The sequence below is a fragment of the Pelobates fuscus genome, chromosome 4, assembly GCF_036172605.1.
Source record: "Pelobates fuscus isolate aPelFus1 chromosome 4, aPelFus1.pri, whole genome shotgun sequence".
Lineage (NCBI taxonomy): Eukaryota > Metazoa > Chordata > Amphibia > Anura > Pelobatidae > Pelobates > Pelobates fuscus.
In genome coordinates this window covers 178,504,143-178,515,130 of record NC_086320.1, presented here as the reverse complement: position 1 = coordinate 178,515,130, position 10,988 = coordinate 178,504,143, and the positions used below count along the sequence as shown (strand labels likewise).

The 10,988-nt window shown below is 40.9% G+C and overlaps 1 protein-coding gene across 2 annotated transcripts in view; it reads right to left on the bottom strand.

Annotated features, from left to right (window-relative positions):
- Positions 1–260: 260 nt before the first annotated feature.
- PIGN (phosphatidylinositol glycan anchor biosynthesis class N) overlaps positions 261–10,988 on the bottom strand; it is a 360,977-nt gene continuing 350,249 nt past the window's right edge. For both annotated transcript variants that reach the window (XM_063450558.1, XM_063450559.1), the window contains one exon: positions 261–859. In XM_063450558.1, coding sequence (XP_063306628.1) covers positions 736–859 — 124 coding nt within the window. In that variant the 3' untranslated portion in view covers positions 261–735. The remainder of the gene's footprint in view (positions 860–10,988) is intronic.

Genomic DNA, 10,988 nt, shown 5'->3' with positions numbered 1-10,988 from the left:
GTGATGTTGGTGCTTACAGTGTCCCTTTAATATTATGTATTAGAATTGAGCTTAGGTTTTCGGTCAGGAGACACATCCAGCCTAAAAATATGCCACTGCAACATTACGATATGGTCTAAATAATCACAAACTCTACTAGTTACGGAGAGGGTTTTTATGGGTAAGTTTAATTGTTGGTATAGTTTAAAAAATGCAAGGTAAATTATACTACAATATGACATGTCACATTCATACAAAAGCATCACCATTTTGGGAAAAAAAAAACCCTGTACAAAAATAACCTTTAGAGTGCACATTGGATATCCATAGCAGCGAACCCTTATTTTTCATCTCAGTCTTTCAATGGATTTCACTTACAATGTTGTACTTTATTTGAGAACTTTTTTTAAGATGATCTTGATGATCACATTAAGGTAATGGTGCTACACAGGAGCAATGCAATAATCCTCAAAATACATGAATTGCAAAATATACAATGCCCACTGTATTATAACACCAATAAAGTATATAGAATGTTTCAATGAGCATAATACAGATCCCTGAGTTAACATATACACATTATCCGATAGGTACAGAGCTTCATTAACTTATGAATGCAGGTCTGAGTCTGTCCTTTTTATCCCAAACATACCATGCACATGGCATTACAATCCTCCACATAGGAAAAAAGAACACTATATATTTTAGTTCTAGTTGGCTTTCAGAGACAGACAGTGCCAGGCTTGTTTAATATTGTCAAGTGGAATGATGTTTCTTTTTTCTCCACACTTCAATTTTCTTTGTCGTAAGAAAGTGAGCGAGTCCGCTCAGCAACATCATGAAGATGGTCATGCACATCACAATAACATAGTGACTGATGCTGTAAACAAAAAAGAAAGAACACTTTAGGAATGAGAAAGCTATTATATCACTGTTAACAAGTGCATTGCCAATACATGCCAGTGTCTGCAACTACAAGTTTCAATATATTCTCTTTCTGGAGGTTCAACCATGGGGCCCACCAGGTAATTTATCATAACTCCCATACGGAGCTGGTTAGGAGTAGTAGACCACCTTAGAAGACATAGGCATTACTGGGATAAATATGTGGCATATAGACACATACAAAATAGATTTCACTATATTTGAAAAGGTTTAATAAATGCTAGTATTCGGAACTCCACAATAGTGTTAGCAATATCTTCCTGTAAGCCAGGAATTGAGAAACACAATTTGGTTTGTGCACCTGAAATGTATATCCCTGTCAGTCAGGTGAGACAAAAAGATCTCTCCTGACACATAGAGGCCAATTTAATTACTCTCCATCTCCATCCCCTGCTGCTAAAAATAGTTGTTGGCAAAAAGATAGGAGGTCTGCACTTAGCATACATCCAGTCTTACTATGATTGGCGAGACCCGTAGTTCCACGACATGTTAAAGTGGCCTCATACAGACTGCATCAGCAGTCACAAATGCATTTAGTGTAGTTGACAGATCTACACATTACATGATGGTTGTCACAAATATATCAAATTAAATAATGATACACATACACTCATACTCACAGGGTACCAAAAAGTAAGCAAGGAAATAAACTTAAAATCACAACTGAACCAACATTCTCCTCCTCTTTCGCTCTCCCTTCAAGTTAGGGATATCCACATAAGTTCATCCTTGCAAACGAGCTGTCGTGGCGTCATACTTGATTCTGGCCTCATCTTTGAGCCTCAAGTCCAATATAATCCCAAAAACATAGCCCGCATCCGCCCCTTTCTTACACAAGATGCTACCAAAGAGCTTGTCCATGCTCTAGTAATTTCCTGCATGGTTATTGTAACCCTTTTCTAATTGGCCTTCCAAAAAGCCGTTGCCCCGCTACAGTCTGTAATGAATGCTGCCGCCAGACTGATTTTCTGCTCTGGTCGGTTCTCTTACACCTCACCCGTCTGTCAGTCCTTACATTGGCTTCCTGTATCCTAAAGGAGTCAATTCAAAAATCTAAACTAATACCTATAAAGCACTGAACAATTCTAGCCCCTCATATCTCTTCACAGAGCCATAGGTATGTCCCGTCTCGGTCTCTTCGCTCTGCCCGTGACCACCTCCTGTCCGCTGCTCGCACCCATACGGCCAACTCACGCTTGCAGGACTACTCGCAGGTGGCTCCCTTCCTATGGAATAGCTTCCCTACCGCCATCAGACTCTCCCCATGTCTTCAATCGTTTAAGAAGTGCCTTAAAACCCATCTCTTTAGGAAAGTTTATGGCCTCCCAGAGTAATCTCTACCTCACATACCTGTTTCTTGCTCTCTCCTAAAGGACGGCACTTTACTCTCTCCTCCAGCTCTGCTTCACTCTCACCTCATTTGATTGCGATTTTCTGTCCTAATGTGTTTTATACCGCACCTCCTATAGACTGTAAGCAGGTTTCTCTTTAACTTATCGTTCCTGTAAGTTTTCTTGTAATTGTTCTATTTATAGTTAAATCTTCCCTCCCATAATATTGTAAAGTGCTACAGAATCTTTTGGCGCTATATAAATGGCAATAATAATAATAATAATAACACACAGCAAAAAAAAAAAAACATCAAAACTGCTCTGTCTGTAGGGTGAAAAATAGCCTGCCTTTCAAGGGGTTCAAAGAAATCTTTTGTCTACTATTGGGTGACTATGCTGCTATATCACTCTGTGTGTCAAAATAAAGAATAGATTCCATCTTTCCTTAGCACATGGGTGTGTATCCCTAAAATATACAATCTACTCAACACGCTTGTTTGAACATTGCCTTTATCATGTACTTTAATCTGGACCTTTGCCAAATACATTTATTTTCAATAAAAAAAAATAAACACATTGCACAAAAAAATGAAGCATTGTAATCATTGGTATTAAAAGCGCTATCCAACAAATGTGAATTTATTGCCAATAACATGACCAAAATGACCTACAAATGACAGGATTAGTGGGAAATCTTGGTCTCTCTTCTAACCGGTTCTTGTTAGCTACAGCATACTAGCCATGTCCTTGGAGGTTCAGCTCAGAATTCATCCAAACTGTCACCCATTATGAGCAGATACCTGCTAGACACAGCGATTTTATAAAATAAGGGGAGTTATTAACAAAGCTATAAATTGTTTGAATCTGGGTACCTTTAAATCTCATATTCATTAGATAAGTAGACAACTACTTGGTATATTTATATTATAGCCTTTAGGTTATTTACCATCAAAATTCTAACAGATCTAACCACATATTCCTCAAGTGAATAATTCATGCTGCCAAACGGTAACCCTTTTCCTCCAAAGGATAACCCAAAGGATTCCCTGAATGGGTAACTTTTTTGTTTTTGTTTTGATAACCCATGTGCATCGATGAAAAGGCAGGGCCACTGCAACTATTTTACTGCTCTAGGCAAAAATCCAGGTTAATAACCTCATGTCCCACAGATCCCTTTCAATGCACCCCAGCTACTTAGACTCCCTAGTTTGTCCCCCAGCTACACGTTCTCTTTTATCTTTCTCTTGTTTCATTTGCACTGTCTTCTCTTCCTGTTTCACACTGTATTTGTCTGTGTTCCGAAGACTTTCAGTCTTTTTAACATCTGTTGCCTCTGTAACACCATATTTTTTCTCCCAGCATATTTCCTAAAATTTCTATGACAAATGTATTCTTCTTTCCCTCTGTCTTTTTATGGTACGCCCCCAGTCTCCCCTTGTTCTCATGATTCGATTTTCTCCACCCTCTACCAGCATTTTCTCTCCACCATTCTCATTATCTCTATAATATGTGAGAATAGCAGTGTGTGCATATGGCGGAAAGTATTTAATGTGTGGCAGAGGTGGCTGCAATAAGTGTGATGGGAGTTCTGTTTTGGTTTTGGTTTCCATTTTTCCTATTTTGACCACAGCAGACTAGGCAGGGGTGCATCAAAAATACAGTGCATAAAGAAAATATTCAGCTTTTTTTTTTATGTTGCAGTCGTATACCAATTCATTTTTTAAAATCTTTTAAACAATCTTTTGTTTCACTCTGCATTCAGTACCCCATGATGACAAAAGTAAAAATCGGACTTTTGACAAAGCTGTAATATATTAATCAGAAACAAATGAAATATCACATTGCCATAAGTACTCAGAACCTTAAACTCAGCACTTAGTTGAAGCACCTTTGGAAGAGATTACAGTTTCAAGTCTTTTTGGGAATGAGACAACAGGTTTTGCCTACCTATTAGATTGGGTTCATGTCAGGCCGGCTCTGGTTGGGCCCCTCATGGACATTCACAAAGTTATCCCTAAACCACTCTTAGCTTGTCTTGGATTTGTGCTTAGGGTCATTGTCCTGTTCAAAGGTGATCCTTCAGCCCAGTCTGAGGTCCTGAGTGCTTGCTCTGGAACAGGTGTTCATTAAAAATATCGCTGCATTCAGCTTTCCCTTAAAGGTCCACTATAGTGCCAGGAAAACAATAGGTCTCCCCCCACCCTCATGGCCCCCCTCCCGTCTGGCTCTAGGGGGAGGAAGGGGTTAAAATCTTACATTCCTCCAGTGCCGGGCTCCCTCGGCGCTGGGGACTCTCCTCCTCCTTCCGCCGTCATTGGCTGAATGCACATGCGCGGCAGGAGCCACGCGCGCATTCCATCAGTCCATAGGAAAGCATTCTCAATGCTTTCCTATGGACGCTGGTGTCTTCTCACTGTGAAAATCACAGTGAGAAGCGCAGAAGCGCCTCTAGCGGCTGTCAATGGGACAGCCACTAGAGGCTGGATTAACCCACATGTAAACATAGCAGTTTCTATGAAACTGCTATGTTTACAGCAGGCAGGGTTAACCCTAGATGGACCTGGCACCCAGACCACTTCATTAAGCTGAAGTAGTCTGGGTGCCTATAGTGGTCCTTTAACCATGACCAGTCCAATCACACGTCACCATTGGGATGGTATTGTGCAGGTGATGAGTGAATTCTAATTTAGTCTAGACATGATGCTTTGAGTTAGGAACAGCTCAGTCGTTGTTTTATCACAAGAAAGAATTCTGCTTCTCACAGTCTAAGAATTTTTAGGTGCTTTTTGGCAAATTCCAAGCAGGCTTTCCTGGTTGTTTCAAACTTCTTCCATGTAATAATTATAGAGGCTGCTTCTAGGAACCTTCAAAAGCAATTTAAATGTTTTGCTATTCTACACCAGATCAGTGCTTTGACAGAATTCTGTCTCTGAGCTCTGTAGGCCGCTCCTGTAACCACATTGCTTGGTTTTTGTTCTTACATGCATTTACAGCTGTCAGACCTTATATAGACAGGCATGTGCCTTTCCAAATCATGTCCAATCAATTGAATTTGCCACAGGCAAACTCCAATCAACGTGAATCATAGCAGAAATATTGCAAACATGATCTGGAGAAATTCGATGCATTTGAGCTAAATTTCAAGTGTCATAGAAAAAGGTTAATGCGGCATTTACATTTTTTTTTCTGTTTTAATACATTTGCACATTTTTAAAAGAATCAGATTTTTCCTTTGTCATTATGGGGTATTTAGTGTAGACTGATGCGGGAGATTTTAAAAAAAAAAAAACAATTGTCGTATAAGGCTGCAATATAAAGAATGTGAAAAAATAAAAGGATCTGAATACTTTCCGAATGCACTGCCTAAAATAGCAAACTGTAAAAGGAATGCAGGTGACTGAAATAACCCAAACGCAATGGCTATTTCAGATGACAGATATACTATCCACAAATACTACGGTCTACAAAATATTATATTCATTATAAGCAATGCTACAGTCCCCAGATCAGTATAAATAAATCCCTCACTCTGGACAGGTAGATTGAAGGCTGAAACAATTCTGCTCTTCTGGTTTAGAAGGAATCTAAAGTGTACCCACTCCGTTTATTAATGTATTTTCGCTCAAACATGGGGTTGGGGATGGAAGATGAGGAAAATAATCATGGCTTTCTATTGGTCATTATTCAGTCTTGGGAATGTACAATTTTTACAGATATGCTAAGGCAGCCATCTGGTTCTCGAAGTTTTGGAAAATGGCTTGGGAATTACGTGGGAATTCTTTGAGCACCGGCCTTAATTTTCTCCCTAAAAATAGTTTAAACAAGAACAGTGAACTATATTTTACTTTGAGTAAATTTCATCAAATTAAATCTAAGCTTCATTGATGTATATTCTGATAAATTTATATGAATATATGATCCTCTCGTATTTTGATCATGCTTATCCTTAAGAGAGCGATGAAGTTGGTTATTAAGTTGACACAATGATATGCGGTGCATTAAAACGTGGGCTGAGGAGATGAAAATGTTAACCACATTGTAGAGGGAAATTTTGCTAACACTCATCTGTCAGTTTAAATGTGTTAACATGTCAATGACCTTGTCAGTGGCTGTCCTCTTTAATAATGTGAACTGCTGATGGGGACATTTGTCAACAGTTTTTCATAACAGTCTTCACAACACAATCAAGTTAAAAAAAACTAAAACCTCCACATTATTCATGTACTAATAGGATCTCTTTCACATGGGTACAAGATGTGCATTCCTTCTCCCTCGTTTAAATCACATTTTGAGTTTCAGGTGAAGAAATTCTAGTTCGTTCATTGACCTCTATGGTAGGTAGTCTTTCCGATAACTACACCTGGAACTGGCTTACTACTATTTTCTGCTCTGGTTAGTCTGGTTTGAGTGCTCCTGTATTTGTGTTACAGATGTAACAATTGTCCTTGAATCCAGTAAATTATTTGCATAGGGGACAAATAGGATTATTCATTTTGACATCGTATTTGTGGCACTATAGCTTTGGCATACCTTTTAGAATTTAGACTACTTTTTAGAAAAAAAAATATTTTCTTACCTGTATTGCATAATTATTGCATAACTGCAAATCAGATCATTATTATACATTAGTATTATTTTGTTATATAGTACTAACAATAGACAGAGAACCAAAAATAGATTTTACAGTGTATTACAAAATTACTTTGACACAAAACAGACATACAGTAAGAGAGAGGCCTTGTGAAACATAAAAAATAAAGAGGCTGGGAGAGAATGTATATGCCATTGGAGACAATGGCATTTACACAGGTGTTTATATTAAAGGACACTATAGTCACTAAAACCATTTCATCTCTTTGAATTAGTTGTAGTGCCTGGAGTTCCCTGGCACTGTCCCTCCATTCAGTGGTACACTATTTTAGAGCAGTTTAACGCCAGATAAGGGTCCCTAACCACCCACAGTCTGGCCCCTACTGGAGGTGAAGGTAAGTCAGCAATTACACCTTTCATACTATCAATTGTAGCTCTGATAGGCTACAAGCAGTCAACCAATCACAGTTGCTGATTGCTGCTCATGCGAATATGTCCACATTAGCCAAAGCAGCACAGAGTGGTGGGCTGGTGGGGACTCTCAATAAAAATCAAAGAAAAAAAAGTTACTTGTGCACTAGTCATTGCAGCCACCCAGGAGTAGTGGGAGTAAGAGCTCAAAGTTACATTTTGTATGTTTGTATTTTCTTTTGTATTACAACGCCATGTTACAGTGTTGCCATGTGTTCCCTGTTAAAGGTCAATACGTTTTTACCTTTTAACTCAGGGGTAGTCAACCTTTTTCTACCTACCGGCCACTAATGCATCTTTCTTGATGGAAACATTTCCTTACCGCCCACCAGTTTTCGCGCAAGTGCAGAGTGTTTTTTTTAGAAAGGAGGGTGTTTTTAAAAATAAAATAAATGTACGTACATTTATCTTTTTATTTCTACTTTATCCATGTTAATGTTTTTAACTTTATAAAGTTTAATGAGAAAACAATAAAGTAAATTGAAATTAACTTTACTAGTGATTAATGAGGTCCTTGAGGTTGATACTGCGAGACTAAATATTATCTGGTTCGATTTTCTTAAGGTGGATGGGGGGCTGTGAGGTGGGTAGGTGTTCTGTAAGCTGGGTAGGAGGGCTGTATGGTGGGTAGGGGTTCTGTATGGTGGGTAGGGGTTCTGTAGGGTGGGTAGGGGTTCTGTAGGGTGGGTAGGGGGACTGTGAGTTGGTATGGGGGCTGTGAGGTGTGTGTGAGGGCCGTATAGTGGGTAGAGGGGCTGTAAGGTGGGTTCGGGGTCTGCGAGGTGGGTAGGGGGACTGTGAGGTGGATAGGGGGACTGTGAGGTGGATAGGGGGACTGTGAGGTGGATAGGGGGACTGTGAGGTGGATAGGGGGCGCTGTATAGTGGGAAGGGAGACTGTGAGGTGAATAGGGGGACTGTGAGGTGGGTAGGGGGGCTGTATAGTGAGTAGGGAGGCTGTGAGGTGGGTAGGGGGGCTGTATTGTGGGTAGGGGGCTGTATTGTGGGTAGGGGGGCTGTGAGGTGGGTAGGGGGGCTGTATAGTGGGTAGGGGGGCTGTGAGGTGGGTAGGGGGGCTGTGAGGTGGGTAGGGGGGCTGTGAGGTGGGTAGGGGGGCTGTATGGTGAATAGGGGGGCTGTATAGCGGGTAGGGGGGCTGTATAGCGGGTAGGGGGGGCTGTATAGTGGGTAGGGGGCCGTATAGTGGGTAGGGGGCTCTATAGTGGATAGGGGGGCTCTATAGTGGATAGGGGGGCTCTATAGTGGGTAGGGGGCTGTGAGGTGGTTAGGGGGGCAGTATAGTGGGTAGGGGTCTGTATAGTGGGTAGGGGGGCAGTGAGGTGGGTAGGGGGCTCTATAGTGGGTAGGGGGCTGTGAGGTGGGTAGGGGGCTGTATAGTGGGTAGGGGAGCTGTATAGTGGGTAGGGGAGCTGTATAGTGGGTAGGGGGACAGTGAGGTGGGTAGGGGGACTGTCTGTGAGGTGGGGGGCATTTGAATGGTGGGTAGGGGGCTGAAAAAGGTAAATACCTTTTAGTTTCCTTTTGGTCCGGTGGCAGGTCTCCAGAAATGTGTGTGGGGGCGGGGCTTGTTTGTGGGAGGTGGGGCTTCTGTTAAGAGGCGGGGCATGTGGCCGAAATGATTTTGGAGTGTGCAGGGAGACTGACAGGTCTCCCTGCAGCTGCTGGCAGCTACATCAGCCCCCAGCTCCTCCCTCCTTCTTCCCCTCGGACAGACAGGCTGGCACAGTCCGAGGGGAGGATTAATCAGAGTGATCATTAGGGCTGTCAGCCCAGCCCCACCAGCCCAGCCATCCACTCTCTCAATCTGAGGATTTAGCAGCCAAAATCCCTACCGTCCACCTGGAATCCTGAAACGCCCACTAGTGGGCGGTAGGGACCAGGTTGACGACCCATGTTGTAACTGAAGATAGCAAGGTGAATTGTTAGTGTAGGACTCATCTAAGATGTTTTGCCTTGACATGGCAGGTGAGTTTATACTTAAATGACCATTGGAGTGATACAAAAAAAACCCTCCAGTTATTTAAATAGGCATAGGGATTTGACATAGTGTGCAAGTAACTATTTTTCTTTGTTTTTTATTTTATCTATTGTGGCTGATGTATACTATAGTCCTTGCAGCCGCCAAGGAGTAGTGAGAGTTTGAGCGCAGAGTTTACTTTTGTATGCTGGGGACTCGAATTTAGCATTAAAACATTAATTAAGTGACAGTACCAGAGTACTCCAAACACTATAAGCAGTACAATGAGATGAACCAGACACAGTGCCTGCAGTGTTCCTTTAAATGATTAGTAATACTTCTGCTGAGTACACAAACTGGACAACTTATTTGGAAGTAGTTCCTATTCCACACATGCAATCTGTCGCAAAAATATTCAACTGCCATGGAATTATTAACAATGGTCCAGCCCCTCTCTAAAGTCGAAAGCACCCTTTTTAAAAAACAAAAAAGGTCATTGCATAACAGGAGGATTAACCACACTATCATGGCATAAAGTGTTTTAACAAAAAGGTTGGACTTACAGGTGCCCATTGGCAGAGAAAAAACACAACCTAAATGGCTGCTCAAATATGTATATCTTAGCACTTTGCCCATTACATTAGGGTAGTTGACTGGTAATGGAAATGCAGTAGAATAAAATACAGACAGGGTGTCCCTGGCCCACTGAGCTTACAGTCAGATGGGAATGCCTAGCTTTAGAAATACACCAAGCAGTAGAACAAAGAGCATTTTATCACTATTCTGAAACTGCAATAACATAACACGGTAAGTCTAGTTTATTAATGAAGAGCTTAAATGTTAAGCAAGCAATTATCCATGCTTTTAACCAATTACTTATCTATGCCAAGTCTGACTCATATACATTAACTAGCCGTACATAAGTAACTGTACTCAGAGTGCCCATTGCAATAAATTTACATTATTTACAACACTCATTTAAAAAAAGAACATACGCTGTAATTAGATTGCTTTCAGAGGCTAAAATAAATGTTACCTTTTTTTTTTCCAAGAAATGTGAGGAATCCTACAGGTAGAATCATGGCAAAATAAAATAAATACATAAAAATACAGCAGTATCTCTACAGGCCTCACACAAGGTCCAAACTTGGCTAAAATAATAGGTAAAAGTGTAGGCAATCAGCTGTGTGAGACCCGCCTGTAAGCCAGGTTTTCATATTATTGAACATGTCATACTGATGTTTACAAAGCTATTTAAGGTGTTACAATTCAGCATGGACAAGTGAAACCAATGATGTGTGGCATAATACATTTTTCTAAAGCAGGGGTTCCCAATTAATTTTTTTCTGTGGATCCCTTTGACTTAATGCGCTAACAACGTGGAACTCCAAAATGTTTGGGCACTGTAGCGCATAGTAGATAGCGCAGACAGGTGTGCTTTTGTGTGTACAGTTGATGTTTGTATGTAATGTTAGCATTTTTATTCAGGGGTGTGTTTGCATCTAATCTGCCCAATATTTTTAATTAGTCCCTGGCCTTACCTTAAGCCTAGGATAGCCTTATGCCTACCCCCCGCATGCTTAAACTCTATCACTGTGTTAACCTCTACCACTTCAGCTGGAAAGCTATTCCATGCATCCACTACCCTCTCAGTAAAGTAATACTTCCTGATATTATTTTTAAACCTTTGTCCCT